Source organism: Schistocerca americana, chromosome 2 (genome assembly GCF_021461395.2).
Source record: "Schistocerca americana isolate TAMUIC-IGC-003095 chromosome 2, iqSchAmer2.1, whole genome shotgun sequence".
NCBI lineage: Eukaryota > Metazoa > Arthropoda > Insecta > Orthoptera > Acrididae > Schistocerca > Schistocerca americana.
The window spans coordinates 1,015,785,043-1,015,801,406 of record NC_060120.1 but is presented as its reverse complement, the minus strand read 5'-3'; the positions used below and the strand labels follow the sequence as shown (position 1 = coordinate 1,015,801,406).

Sequence of the window (16,364 nt, the reverse complement as noted above, 5' to 3'; positions counted from 1 at the left end):
AGTTTTACTATTGGTGTTTGTAATAGATATGACCAGGCGCGGCTCGTGGTTTCTATACGGGGGAAGGCTGTGGCATTTATTGATCAGAGCCAACATAGACCTCGGGTTACGCTACAGATTAGTCTGACGTAAACAACTAAGAATTCAGGGGGAGGGGGTGGGCAGATCACGCTCTACCCATAATTTTACGTACTGTATCTTCTATAATCAGGTATTAAATAGCATTAGAAGCTAACTTCGTGTTAAAATCTTTGGTTAGTGTTTTTATACGTCATTATTGCATTTTCTGACACTTTGCAGCAAATCATATGAAAAGACGCGTTTCGGAGAGATCTTTAATGCGGGTCTGGAAGCACCAAGTTCTTTCACTTTCATCCTATGGCCGTGTTCCAAGTTTTTACCTATTAATTTGCACACTGAATTCATATTGCGCTTGTTTCACACTCGCGGTATGTTGCAGGTATTCACCAGCAAGTAAAACTCACTAAAATCCTGCAAAATATACTCCGAAAAAGGAACTTGCTAATATCAAATGGTATCAACAAAAGCAGTCAGCATCAGCAAGCAAGGAAGGTAAAGTAACGGGACAAATTTCGCGCGTTTTGTCCTCTAACCACTTATGAAACTCTTGCTAGATGGCAGTACTGGTACGTTACTGTAGTGTAGTGCACTCTGGCGGGATATTTGCAAACTTATTCTAAATGTGGATAAAATAGCCAATAGCAGAAACAAAACAACTATGTAAAACATTGTCAAAACAATAATACTAAATGTCGATTAATGACGCATCGAAGCGTAGTAGAGATATGCAGAGACAGAGATTGGATAGCGAAGTTTCGGCCACTCTACATTCCTTTATTACATAGATAGTGGAACCTGAAAAATATGTGGTGGTTGGTACGACACCCTTAGGCTGCAAGCTCTGAGCCTTCGGGTCGCCCATAAAGAGCAGTACTTTGTAGAAGCCACGCCCCCAAACCGCTACTACATGCAGCTTACGGACGTTTCAAGGCGCAGCCTAAACACTACTAACCATTCGGAAAACATCTATCGATACAAACAGTTCCAAAAATGTTGACCGTCGTTATTTTAATCGGAATGGGAAATATGCGAAATTCGTCCTGATAATTTAAATTATGTAATACGTTCTTGCGAAATTTACTTTAACATATATTTTGGGGCGGCTCCGCCTCAGAGCCTTTAATTACGAGCCGCGCCTGGATATGACCAACTGTCAGAGTCTAGTGGAGAGGAATCTCTAGTAGCTGTAGATGTAGGAAGTATGCAGCAGACCTCAGCAGTTACGGTGGCTAGGACAGTTGCAAAGTCTAAGAGAAAGGAGAAGGTTCTGCTGTTAGGTAGTTCTCATTGGTAGAGGTGTAGGCCAGCAGTTGCAGGAAGTTTTGGGGAGTGAGTACCAGGTCACCAGCATTGTGAAGCCTAATGCAGGATTGGCTCAGGTGACTTTTAACATAGGGGGGTTATGTAGGGATTTTACTAAAGAGGATCAGGTAGTGATTGTGGGTGGGGCTGGTAATAGTATTGATAGGGATGGGAAGTATGACATAGATGGTGACCTGGAAAAGATAGCCACTCAGACTGGCAACACGAATGTGCATTTCGTGGAACTGTTTCAGCGTCACGATCGGCCTCATCTTAATACAGCCGTCAGGCGTAATAACATGAGACTTGGGGGTGCGCTGATGACAGAAGGCATGAGTCACATTTCAGTGGTGTCGGTGGAGTCTATCAGTAGGACGGGTTTCACTAGACATGGCCTGCACCTCAACAGGTATGGGAAGGGGAGGTTGGCAAAACTTATAGGTGACAGCATAGGTGGGGGTGGTGGGACCACTCATGGGAAAATTCCGGTAGTTGTGGGTGTTAGAGCTGTACCTTTTTTAGATTGAAGTCAGCTGATAGGTATTCCTGCTTAAGGGAAGTCTCTCTAACAAAGAAACCACTTTCTACAAAGCTTGGGTATCCAATTAATGAGGGAATTAGTATATTTCATCAAAATATACAAGGTATTAGAGATAAAGTTAGTGAACTGCTTATAGATGTTGACTCTGAAATTATTGGTATATCTGAACACTTCTTAAATAAGGAGATAATTCAGAGGCTTCCTTTACCAGGATACAGGTTGGCTGGCAGCTTTTCTAGGAGCTCTTTGCGGTGTGGGGGAGTAGCCATGTATGTGAAAAACGGTATCCCATTTGAGTCAATTGATGTTTCAAAGTACTGCACTGAAAAGGTGTTTGAATGTTGTGCAGGTGTGGTTAAATTTAGTGGAGCTAAACTTCTTACTGTTGTTATTTATAGATCCCCAGACTCCGATTTCACAACATTTTTGCTAAAGCTAGAGGAGGTTCTTGGTTCACTTTATAGGAAATACAAAAAGTTAGTTATATGTGGTGACTTCAATATTAATTGTATAAGTGATTGTGCAAGGAAAAGGATGCTGGTAGACCTCCTTAATTCATATAATCTTATGCAAACCGTATTCTTTCCAACGAGAGTGCAAGGGAACAGTAGAACAACCATAGACAATATTTTTGTTCATTCGTCATTATTAGAAGGGCATTCTGTTAGCAAAAAGGTGAATGGCCTTTCAGATCATGATGCACAAATTTTAAGTCTAAAAGATTTTTGTGCTGCAACACATGTTAAATATAGTTACCAACTTTTTAGGAAAGCTGATCCAGTTGCTGTACAGACTTTTGTAAACCTTATCAAGGAACAAGAGTGGCAAGATGTTTATAGTGCTGATACAGTAGACGATAAATATAATGCTTTCCTCAAGACTTTTCTCGTGCTCTTTGAAAGTTCCTTTCCGTTAGAACGTTCAAAACAGGGTACTAGCACAAACAGGCAGCCTGGGTGGCTGACTAAGGGGATAAGAATATCTTGTAGAACAAAGTGGCAATTATATCAAAACGTTAGAAACAGTCAAAATCTAAATGCACCAGCCCATTACAAACAGTACTGTAAGGTGCTTAAAAAAGTTATTAGGAAGGCAAAAAGTATGTGGTATGCAGATAGAATAGCTAAGTCTCAGGATAAAATTAAAACCATATGGTCAGTCGTAAAGGAAGTGGCTGGTCTGCAGAGACAGGTCGAGAATATAGAATCAGTGCGTAGTGGGGATGTCCGTGTTACTGATAAGTCGCATATATGTACAGTACTTAATAATCACTTTCTGAATATAGCAGGTGAACTAAATAGAAACCTAGTCCCAACAGGGAATCATATAGCACTCTTAGAAAAAAGTGTTCCGAGACTGTTACCTGAAATGCTCCTCCATGATACTGACAAGAGGGAGATTGAGTTAATAATTAAATCTCTAAAGACCAAGAACTCTCATGGATAAGACGGGGTATCTAGCAGAATACGGAAGTATTGTTCCACGTATGTTGGCTCAGTACTTAGCCATATCTGTAACTTTTCCTTTAGGAGTGGTCGGTTTCCTGACCGATTAAAGTACTCAGTAGTGAAGCCACTTTATAAAAAGGGAGACAGGGATAATGTTGACAATTATAGGTTGGTTGGTTGTTTGAGGTTAAAGGGACCAAACAGCAAGGTCATCAGTCCCTTGTTTCAAATAGACTCCATTCTGCTAACGGGACATCTCAGTATAGTCAGAAAAATAAAACGGATAAAGGGGAAACGTAAAAGCGCAGTCACGTTGTCATTAGTAAAAACAAATGAGGGAAGTTGGCAAGAGAACGAACCCAACACTATGCTGAAACAGCATAGGCAAGACCACCTGTGACTTAAAAGGTACAACTGCTATAATGCAGAAAGTACGTATGGGAATAGAAAAACTAACCAAGCCTTAAAAAGAAGGGGTGAAAACAGAGTAAAAGGGAAAGAAAAGAGGATTCCGGTCAGGGAGGTGAATCGGGAATCTCTGAACACTGCCTACAGTGGGAGACACCCAAACACTCACCGCCCTGCCCCAACACCAGAGGGAGATTAAAAACTTTAAAACTGAGAATAAAAACCACTCTCCCGGAGGAAACCTAGAACCAGAGAGACCATCCGGGAATCGTCAGCCAACATCAAAGGTAAAGTGTAGGGGAGTCTGTACTTAGCACGCAGAGCCAAAAGAAGGGGGCATTCAACCAAAATGTGGGCCACTGACTGGAAGGCTCCACAACCACATAGCGGGGGTGGCTCATCACGCAAAAGGAAACCATGGGTCAGCCTGGTATGGCCAATGCGGAGACGACACAGTGTGGTCGAGTCCTTGCGGGAGAGGCTAAAGGAAGAACGCCATGGGCCTGTATTCACCTTAATGGCACAAAGTTTATTAGACAGTGGAGTAGCCTCCCAATAATTGGCCCATGACTGTGCAAAGTGGGATTTGATGTGAAGCCGTAAATCCGCTGCAGGAGGGGTTACAGAAAACGGGGGGTAAGTAACTGCTCCCCCAGCCAAACGATCAGCGAGCTCATTACCCGGGATACCCACATGGCCCGGGACCCATAGGAAGTCAATGGAACAAGCAGCACGGTGAAGATCAGCGAGATGGTCATGGATGGCAGAGACCAAGGGATGGCGCGAAAAACACCGGTCAATAGCAAGAAGGCCACTCATCGAGTCCGTACATAACAAAACGCGGTTGTGTTGGGATTGTTTAATAAAGGTAAGGGCCCGGGAAATTGCCATCAATTCCGCAGTAAACACCCCACATGAGGGTGGCAGTAGATGATTTTCCGTTCCAACAAAGGACGTGAAGGCATACCCAACATGATCAGCAGATTTAGAACCATCAGTGTAAAAAACAACAGCATCCCGAAACTCCCATAAAATTTGGCGGAAAAAGGAACGGAACACCACCGGGGGGATGGAATCTTTCGGACCGCGGCGGAGATCCATCCGAATTCGAGGCCGAGGAACTAACCAAGGAGGGGTGGAGGGGAGGGAGCGAGGAAGACAGGACAAAGAAGGAAGCCGAAAATCACGGTTAAGAGACGCAAGGCGCAGCCCAACCGGTAAACCCGCCCGAGGGCGGGAGTCAGGCGGGCGACGCCCATGGTCTGGGAATAGGATAGAATAGGAAAGATGAGCGGGAGAAGAACGGATAGTAAGGGCATAAGACACCAGAAGCTGGGACCGCCGAACAGAAAGGGGGGGGGATCCCAGCTTCAACCAGGAGACTATCAACAGGGCTAGTAGGGAAGGCACCGGTGGCCAAACGGATACCACGATGGTGGACTGGATCCAGCACGTGCAGCGTGGAAGGAGCAGCTGAACCATAAACTTGACAACCATAGTCCAAACGTGACAGAACTAGAGCACGATAAAGACGGAGGAGGAGGGAACGGTCCGCACCCCAGGAGGAGTGGGCAAGGAAGCGAAGGACATTGAGTTTACGGAAACATCCTACCTTCAGGAGTCTGATATGGGGCAGCCAAGTGAGCTTGTTGTCGAAAAGAAGACCTAGGAAACGAAACTGTGGAACCACAGGCAATCTTTGTGCAGCGAGATAGAGCTCTGGATCAGGGTGGACCGTAGTACGGCGACAGAAGTGGACCACCCGCGATTTTAAAGGAGAGAATTGAAACCCGTGGGAGAGGGTCCATGCAGAGGCACGCCGTATAGCCACCTGGAGCTGCCGTTCTGCAGATGGCATCGAGGAGGAACTAACCCAAATGCAGAAATCATCCACATACAGGGCAGGGGCGACCAAGGGACCGACAGAGGCCACAAGTCCATCGATAGCAATGAGGAAAAGAAGGACACTCAAGACAGAACCCTGTGGGATGCCCGTCTCCTGGGTCCGTGGAGAACTAAAAGCAGTACCAACTCGAACTCTGAATGACCGATGGATCAGGAACTGGCGGATAAAAATCGGGAGTGGGCCCCGAAGACCCCACTGATGAAGGGTTAGTAAGATGTGATGGCGCCAGGCCGTGTCATAGGCCTTGCGAAGGTCAAAAAACACTGCAACCAAATGGCGGCGCTGGGAAAAAGCCTGCCGAACTGCGGATTCCAAGCGAAGCAAATGATCGATTGGAGATCGTCCCTCTCGAAAGCCACACTGGTAAGGGGACAATAGATCCCGAGATTCGAGGACCCAAGTGAGCCGACGGGCTACCAGCCGTTCAAGTAACTTACAACCAACATTGGTCAAACTAATTGGCCGATAGCTGTCAACAGATAGGGGGTTCTGACCAGGCTTAAGGACAGGAACCACAATGCTATCCCTCCACTGAGAAGGGAAGTCACCCTGGAGCCAGATACGGTTAAACACCCGAAGAAGATGGTGCCGTTGTGGAGCACTGAGATGTTGAAGCAGCTGGTTATGAATGGAATCTGGGCCAGGAGCCGTATCATGAGAAGCAGATAGAGCAGAAAGAAATTCCCATTCAGTGAAAGGTTCGTTGTAAGATTCTGACTCACAAGTGGTGAAACATAAGGTGACAGCTTCAGCCTGCTGTTTTGGATGAAGGAAAGCAGCTGGATAGGAGGCCGACGCTGATGCCACTGCAAAATGGGTCGCAAGATGTTCTGCGAGAACTAATGGGTCCGTACAAATGCCATCTGGGAGGTGAAGGCCTGGGAGGGTGGACTGCCGATGGCAACCTTGGAGAGAGCGAAGTGTAGCCCATACCCGTGACAGAGGGACAGTGGAACCAAGGGAAGAAACGAATCGTTCCCAACATATCCGCTTGCTCTGTTTGATTAAATAACGGGCTTTAGCGCGAAGGCGCTTAAAGGTAGAAAGGCTGGCTACAGATGGGTGCCTCTTAAAGTGTTGCAAAGCTCGACGGCGATCACGGATGGCAATGGCAATGGCCGTACTCCACCACGGGACTTGCCGACGACGAAATTGTCCAGATGAGCGCGGGACAGCAAGGTTAGCAGCGCGAACAATCGCGTCAGACACGTCACGTAGGACGTCATCAATACAACCCGACAAAGAGGGAGAAAACTCGACCTGTGCAGTATATAGAGGCCAATCGGCGCGGTGGAAAGACCAACGAGGTAACCTCTCCATCGGGGAGCGGGAAGGGGGCGTGATAATCAACGGGAAATGGTCACTATCACAAAGGTCGTCGTGTGGCGACCAGTGTAATGAAGGGAGGAGAGAGGGAGAAGAAAGAGAAAGATCAATGGCAGAAAAGGTACCATGACCAGCACTGAAATGAGTAGGGGAGCCATCATTAAGAAGGCACAGGTCGTGGTCTGCAATAAATTGGTCGATAAGAAGACCTCGTCTAGATGGAAAGGCACTGCCCCACAAAGGATGATGAGCATTAAAATCCCCAAGGAGGAGGAAGGGAGGAGGAAGTTGCTGAAGAAGGGTGGTTAAGGCAGCAGGTGTAAGAGTCCTGTCAGGAGGGAGATAAAAGATTGCATACTGTGACTGCAGAGTCTAAGTGGACCCTAACAGCAACTGCTTCCAATGTAGTTTGGAGAGGAATCCACGTGCTAGCAATGTCTGTACGGACCAATGTACAAACGCCACCAGAAGCCCGCAAGGGTCCGACCCGATTTCGACAGAAAACACGGAACCCACGGAGGGTCGGTGAGTGAGCATCAGTAAAATGAGATTCCTGGAGAACCACACAAGCTGCTGAGTAGGACGAAAGAAGGGATTTCAATTCCGGAAGGTGACGATAGTAGCCATTACAATTCCATTGGAGAACCACAGAACGATGGTTTAAATGAGGGCTGAACACGCTAAATCCAGTCATACCGCCGGGTCCCCACCTGTCACCGACAAGGAGGGGGCGACATCCATAAACGACAGGTCAGAATCCGGTTGTGAAGCCGGGGAAGGGACCTCCGGGGACACCAGAGGCTCTTTGTCCCGGGACTTATGTTTCTTCTTCTTTTCAGGCTGAGATCGAGGAGGGCTGTGTGGCATAATGGAGCCAGCTGCAGCAAGATCAGGAACAGAAAGAGACCGGGCGACCTGGGGGCCGATAGACCGCGGCTCTCGCGGTCGCCGCGCTGCAGCAGACCTTTGACCTGGAAGGTGCCGGGAAGGGGCATCCCGGGAGAGGCGCCCTTGACCGGCAGACGCCGAAGGAGTGGGACACTTCTCCGGCTGGGGAGGGGGAGCGGCGCCCAGAGGAGAAGGTGTGGGAGCCGCAGGGGAGGGGGGAAGGAGAGGGGTCCGGGACGGGGGTAAGGAAGGGGGAGGAAGGGATGAAGATGTAACCAAGGCGTAACTAGATGTCATGGACACAGGGTGCAATCGTGCATATTTCTTACGGGCCTCTGTGTAGCTTAAACGATCAAGAGACTTATACTCCTGTATCTTTTTTTCTTTCTTATAGACTGGGCAATCTGCTGAACGTGGAGAATGACTACCATGACAATTTACACATACAGGAGGGGGAACACAGGGACTCCCCTCATGGAGTGGACGTCCACAGTCACCACAGAGAGGGTCCTGAGTACAGCGAGAAGACATGTGGCCAAAACGCAAGCACTTAAAACACCGCATAGGAGGTGGGATGTACGGCTTCACATCACAGCGATAGACCATAATCTTAACTTTCTCAGGAAGGGTATCCCCTTCAAAGGCCAGGATAAAGGCACCAGTATCAATACGATTATCTTTAGGACCCTTCTGAACACGCCGAACAAAGTGAACACCCCGCCGTCCGAGATTGTCCCGAAGTTCCTCATCAGTTTGAAGGATGAGGTCTCTGTGAAAAATTACACCTTGTACCATATTTAGAGACTGGTGAGGGGTAATGGACACGGGAATTGTGCCAAGATGGGTACAGGCACGAAGGGCCGCAGATTGGGCAGCCGAAGCAGTTTTTATCAGCAACGAACCTGACCGCATCTTGCTCAGGGAGTCCACTTCGCCGAACTTGTCTTCAATGTGTTCCACAAAGAATAAAGGTTTGACACTGGTGAAAGTATCTCCATCAGTCCTGGTGCAAACTAGATAACGGGGGAAAGGTTTTGCCCCTAGACGACGGGCCTGACCCTCCTCCCAGGGGGTAGCCACGGAAGGGAAGGCCGAAGGGGCAAGAGAAGCAGCACTTGAGGAATCAGTACCACGCAGAGAGACGGCCGCAGAAGAGCGGCCAGAGGTTTGGACCCTTATGCGTTTCATCTGCATAGCGTCCGCCCTGATACCACCCACTCCGATCAGGGGCTCTCCTCACGGGCGCCACCCAGCCACAGCAAGGGCCGTCTGGCACGGCGGCCATTGCCGGGAGTTCCGATGCTCCAGGATGACGAGCAACCACTCCAAGGCATGCATGAGGAGGTCACAGCTCAGGTATCAGAAGTGTGATCCCTGTGTGTTCAGGGGGCTCAACCAAAAGGGTACATAGCGACCCCACCACACGGGCTGGCTACCGTGCTGGCTATGCACCCTAGCATCAGACAACGACGTAGAAGAAAAGGTGGAATATACTAGGAGGGCACACGTCGGAGACACTAGGTAAGGTGCTCTTCCCCAAATGGCTCACACTACGGAAAGAGAAATTTTGGAATGGAAGTCAAACCCCAGAGGGGGACCAAGGAATGCCAAAAGGAGGAGATGATTACGCAACAAAGCCAGAGTGTAAAACCAACAGAACCAGGAGGATAGCGGGGGCCAACATAAGCAAGGACACCAATAGAGGGAGAGGAGAGGGCGAGGGGAAAGGGGTATGGAGGGGAAAGGAGGGGAAGGGAAAGGAAATGCAGCCCGGGAGAGAAAGAAGGCTGCAATGGCTCGGGGCCCCGTGCTCGCCACGCACGTATCCACGAAAGAGTTGTGGACCCCCTGGGGGGTGTTGACAATTATAGACCTATTTCTATGCCATCGGTGTTTGCTAAAGTTATCGAGAGGGTTGTATATACAAGGTTACTGCAGCATTTAAATTCACGTAATTTGCTGTCAAATGTACAGTTTGGTTTTAGAAATGGCTTAACAACTGAAAATGCTATAGTCTCTTTTCTCTGTGAGGCTTTGGACGGATTAAATAAAAGGTTGCGAACGTTAGGTGTTTTCTTTGATTTAACGAAGGCTTTTGACTGTGTTGACCACAAAATATTACTGCAGAAGTTGGAACATTATGGAGTAAGGGGAGTAGCTCACAATTGGTTCGCCTCCTACCTTAAGAACAGAAAGCAGAAGGTAATCCTTCGCAATATTGAGAGTGGTAATGATTTTCAGTCCCAATGGGGCACTGTTAAATGGGGCGTTCCCCAAGGGTCGGTGCTGGGGCCACTGCTGTTTCTTATTTATGTAAATGATATGCCTTCTAGTATTACAGGTGATTCAAAAATATTTCTGTTTGCTGATGACACCACCTTGGTAGTGAAGGATCTTGTGTGTAATATTGAAACATTATCAAATAATGTAGTTCATGATATAAGTTCGTGGCTTGTGGAAAATAATTTGATGCTAAATCACAGTAAGACTCAGTTTTTACAGTTTCTAACCCACAATTCAACAAGAACTGACATTTTAATCAGACAGAATGGGCATGTTATAAGCGAGACGGAACAGTTCAAGTTCCTAGGCGTACGGATAGATAGTAAGCTGTTGTGGAAAGCCCATGTTCAGGATCTTGTTCAGAAACTAAATGCCGCTTTATTTACCATTAGAACAGTATCTGAAATAAGTGACATTTCAACACGAAAAGTAGTATACTTCGCATATTTTCATACGCTTATGTCATATGGTATTATTTTTTGGGGTAATTCTTCTGATTCAAAAAGGGTATTTTTGGCTCAAAAACGGGCTGTTCGAGCTGTGTATGGTGTAAGTTCGAAAACCTCTTGTCGACCCCTATTCAATAGTCTGGGAATTTTGACATTGCCCTCACAGTATGTATTTTCTTTAATGTCGTTTGTTGTTAGCAATATTAGCTTATTCCCAAGAGTTAGCAGCTTTCACTCAGTTAATACTAGGCAGAAATCAAATCTGCATGTGGGATGCACTTCCTTGACTCTTGTGCAGAAAGGAGTGCAGTATTCTGCTGCATCCATTTTCAATAAGCTACCACAAGAACTCAAAAATTTTAGCAGTAGCCCAAACACTTTTAAGTCTAAACTGAAGAATTTCCTCATGGCTCACTCCTTCTATTCTGTCGAGGAGCTCCTGGAAGAGCTAAAAAATTAAGCAAATTCGAGTGTTACATTCTTGATTTTCTTTATTTAAACTAACGACTTGTCGCCTGAATATGTTTCTTATATTTCATTTTATCTGTTTCTACAATCGTGTTATAATTTCATGTATTGACTCGTTCCATGACCATGGAGACTTCTCCTAAATGTGGTCCCACGGAACAATAAATAAATAAATAAATAAATAAAAAAAATAAACACTATTATCTGCCCCATAGTACTGTACGGTTCAGAAAGCTGGACACTTACAAAGAATGATAGAGAAAAACTGAATGTTTTTGAAAGAAAAGTAATGAGAAAAATCTGGGGACCTGTGTTGGAGAATGGTGTATGGAGAATTCGAAAGAACAATGAAATTTATCAGTTAATAAAGCAACCCACTATCATCCAGAAATTAAAAAGTAGGAGACTGTAATGGGCTGGACATGTGGACAGAATGGAAAACAACAGAATCACCAAGAAAGCATTTGAAGGAACTCTCCAGGCAACAAGACCATTGGGCCGACCTCGTACAAGGTGGAAAGATGGCATAGAGAAGGACATCGCAGCATTAGGAATTTCCACAGGGTGGAGAGAGGCTGCGAGAGATAGAAGGCGGTGGAAGCATATCGTTGATGCAGCGCATGGTCTACAGGGCCTGTGATCGCTGAGAAGAGAGAGAGAAAGAAAGAGAGAGAGAGAGAGAGAGACAGAGAGAGAGGCGATCCAGAGTGCTTGTGGCAAACCTAATAGAGTTCTTCTAGCAGAATGTATCTAGAACAGAAAAGGATTCGTTCAAAAGCTAGCAAAGTTTTCAGTCTTGTTTACTTGCCTGTTGGCGACTTGACACTGCTACTATTCTTGTAATTTGATTTAGTAGCAACTTGTCATACCATTTCATCAAACTTATAGAATAAATTTCTGAGTTGCGGACGTTTGCCTGATCAAACACTTGGTCAAAGGCATGGTACTTGTTTACTAGTGCACAATGTCTAAAAAAGTCACCAATTCTATTTTGATGAGGATGGGAGTAACAGCGGCTTTGCTGCAGGAATGATGAAACATGTTTGGAATCGTACAGAAAATGTAAGCCAGAAAGAACAGTTCAAGATTTGAACAGCTTAGTGCAAAATACAGCCAAATCACTTTATTAGTAGCTAAAAATTCAAATAAATACTGTATGCCATCTCACCTCAGATCTTGCACAGATGCTTGAAGCTTCTCGTTGAGGAATTCAATGTCAGAAACTATATCTTCGTCATCAAGTTTTCTTTGTTCCAGGATACTCAACTGCTTAAGCACTTTACACTGTACCATAGCAATACAATGTTCCTTTGAAACTTGGCTGTCTTCTGGCGTTTCAATAAGATTCTACGATCAGAAATAAAACAATACAAATATGACAAAATGAGACCATAAAGGACATTTAATGGAAGTGGAATGTTAACATTACACCAAATATAAAAATTGATTCATGGTAATAAGACGCATTGACAACAGGAACTTCACGAAACCTCACCTCATTTGGGAGCAATAAACAGATACACAGATATTAGTTTGGTGCATTAATCTGTAGCATTTTTGTTTTGCATGCTGGTGTCCCGGATTTATTTGAAGTTCACTGTTGCTAATTGAATGTACATATTGTAATTTTGTAATTCAGGGATAGTGAGCGGGGCTATCGACTCAAGAAAATTGAGTTTTAAGTGGAGAAATCTGAACATTTATGACATATTCTTCTGTTAGAGTTCAATAGAGGGATGACACAAGCCAGAAATATTTGCGCCTTGTCTGGGGATAATGCAATTGGACAGAGCACAGTAAGAAAATGGTGTTCTCGTTTTCAGGAGGATCATTTTGACATTAGTGACCCTCCACATTCAGGTAGACCTTCAGGGTTCAATGAAATACCTTAATCCTCATTGATCCACTTCAGTGTACTTGAGAACTACCAAATGTGGTGAACTGTGATAATTCCACCATCGTGCGATATCTGCATGCAATGGGGAAGGTTCAAAAATCAGGTGTATGGGTATCGCATGCTCTAAGCCAAAATCACAAAAATGAGCAGGTGGCTCATCAAGTGGCTCATGAACAACATTAACCATTCCTGTCATGTATCATTACTGGTGATGAGAAATGGTGTCTTTTATGCTAACATAAGGAAATGAAAGGAATGGTTGAGTTCAAATAAAGCAGCAGCTCTCTGCATCGAGACCTGTGCACATCCACAAAAGACAATGTCGCATCTGGTGGAATAGCGACTGTGTGGTATATTAAGAATTGGTTCCCCGAGGTGTAACCATTACTGCTGACAATTACTGCCAACAACTGAGACATCTTGCATACACAATCCAAAAACAACGAGCAGGAAGATTGCGTGAAGTGCTACTCTACTCCACGATAATGTCTGCCTGCTTTCTGCTAGACTGACGAGAAACAGTATAAAGGTATTGCGCTGGGAAGTCATTCCACAGCCACCTTACTCACCTAATGTTGTACCCTCAGATTTTCAACTTTCTTGCTGTCTAACAACCTCCGAGGAACTTCCTTTTCAGATGAAAATGTGCTCCAAACATGGCTCAACGAGTTCTTTGTCTCAAAAGCGAGTGATTTCTAGAGTTACAGAAGAAGTTACCCCAGCATTGGCAGACTGCTGTAGATAGTGAAGGAGGATATATTATTGGTGACTTAAGTCTCTGTTATGTGTATCTGTTGTGTTTATTAAACTTTTGGAAAAACACAATGAACGTATGCACCAACCCAATAAACTGACGCTGTTGCCACATAAGAATTTTCTGTTAGCCTCCCTCACTTTTAGCTTCTAGTAAGAGAATGCAAAAACTCCAAGCTGAAAAAGCTTTTGGTTCTGCTCACTATCCGCAGTTTCATAGTTTATATATAAAATTTGTTTCTTGATCATCAAACAGCATATTTATTACTGAAGTTTGTCAATATTGGAAAATAATATGCATTTAACAGAAATAGGTCAATGATGGAAACAAAAGAAATTGCTGTGAGGACAAGTCACAAAAGAAGAAGAGTAGAAATGAGCTTCCACACTTGAGGTGTATTACTACTAGCATGTGAATCTTGTGTACCCACAAAGATGAGCCAGAATTTGATGGACTTATCTGAATTCCATCCAGCATTAGTATCTAATTATGCTTCCTGAACTTGTCACAGCTAAGGTCTTCATACACTTTTTTTCTGCAGCAAGCTGCAGCCTTTTTTTTTTTTTTCCTCCCACTTCCTCCAGCCCATTCCAGGAAACTAATTTTGATTGTGCAAATTTTTCCACACCAAGTGGCAACTACACATTTTGTTAAAACCTATTAACCACTACAAGCAAAACTGTAACAGTTGTTGTTCACATAACTGTTGTACACCGCTGTTAAGGATGAGCTAAATAAAGGAATATAACATATTAACAATTCGGTGGAAATGAATGAAGCTGTGGGAGCATGTTGATAGAGGTCTCCCAGTCGTGCACTGAAACATGGATGTTATATGGTGTAAGGGTAATGCGATTATAGTGCCAAATGGGGCCAGACTCGCAACACAGGGCAACTAAAGAAATGGGGAAGACAGGCATGTCAATCCATGAGTAGTTACAGAATGCTGTGGCGGTTGTCTCCAATTCAGCATGGCCCAGTAACAACATCTGGATGACTTCACATGGTGAAGATTTATTGGGAAACTGGAAGAAAGTTGAAATGTGAAGAGTGTACACAAGGAATTTGGTACTGCTCACAGCATTGTTTCATGTGCATGGGGAGTTTCCAAACCAAGGGCACTGCTGCCCGAAGGAGAGGAGGTGGTCAACCACTGATAACTACAGCATCAAATGCCCACCACATTGTGCAACAGATAAGAAGGGACCCACATACAACAGGGGGTGCAACTGTGACCACATTTAACAGGACTGCAAGGCACATAATCTCAGGCTCCACAGGGGGATGGTGACTGCATAGGAGTGGTCTCTCTGCATGATGACCAGTCTGTTGTGTACCACGAACAACCGCATATTGCTGGCATCATTTGTGATGGTGCCAAGAGCAAACAGACTGGACCAACAAAGAGTGGGACTCAGTCTGGGTAATGATTCTGGACTAGCCTCATATGGCAAGAGGTGAGAACATGTACTGCACCTAGGAACAATGTCGCACCTCACCATTTTGGTGGTCCAGGTGTTATGGAGTGGGGAGGCATAAAGTTGCATAGTTATACCCACATTCAAATCTTTGAGCATGGTACACCCACTGGTCATTGCTATTGTGACCAGTACTCCTTTCCTGTGCGCATCTTTTCAGGGGTGTATTTGGCCCCAACTTAATTTTTATGAATGATAACGCGTAACTGCATTGAACTGAGCAGGTGGAGGAGATCTTGGAATGAGAGGCAAATGGTCTGGCTTGCCCATTATCCAACTTAAATCCCATCGAACACATGTGGGATGTACTGATGAGACATACTGCAGCACATCTGCACACACTATACTGTGGAAGTTTTTTTCTATGAATGGCCCAATTTTCAACGAGCTTTGATACTTGACAGTGAAACACCACACAAAAGTTACTTCCACCTTTAAGTTTTGCACACTAATATGTAAGTGGACTCTGCCTCACTTTGCTAAGATTTTATGTAACAATGGCAGAGAGTACATCATAGTTGTTGTCTATCCAGAGATTGTTTTGAACAACACAGTGATTTACTAGGCATGGTCCTGTTGGAGGCATTATGCCATTGCCTTCCTCCGACATGTAAACTGGCTTACCCGCCATTTATAGGGGAACCTCCAATTTCACATGGATTCCACAAGGGCTGTGTTCACAGTGCTGTGTTCACAGTGACACCGAAATGGTCGTCAGATGCTGTTGCGAGCGATCACCTGATAACATCAGCTGACAGTTTGATAATGGCGTGTCTGACCACCTCTGTCAGTTTTCAATGGGGTCACAGAGGTTAGTTTGGGGTAGGTTAAAATCTATTCTAGCCACGAAGTAGGTTAGATTTTAACCTCTGAGGGTGGGATGGATACCATGACACTTCTGTATTTAGAGACGAATGCTGCGAAGGAGCGTTTGCTATTAAAAATATGCCAAATGCACGTGACTGAGCTATATCTGTCTTGAAAACAATGTGGTGAGTACACTGTGTTCTGTCCTCAGTTGTTGGAATTACCAAATAACTTTTGCAAATATATATCACTGATTAGTGTCAAAAGTGGCTGCCACCTTCGAAGCTAGCATGTCATATTTGATGCTTTTCATATTTATATTTGTGTG

At 45.0% G+C, this 16,364-nt stretch overlaps 1 protein-coding gene across 3 annotated transcripts in view; it reads right to left on the bottom strand.

Annotated features, from left to right (window-relative positions):
- The window catches only part of LOC124596368 (V-type proton ATPase subunit H), a 162,759-nt gene that overhangs the window by 24,625 nt on the left and 121,770 nt on the right, over positions 1-16,364 (bottom strand). For all 3 annotated transcript variants that reach the window (XM_047135476.1, XM_047135478.1, XM_047135477.1), the window contains one exon: positions 12,269-12,447. In XM_047135476.1, coding sequence (XP_046991432.1) covers positions 12,269-12,447 — 179 coding nt within the window. The remainder of the gene's footprint in view (positions 1-12,268; positions 12,448-16,364) is intronic.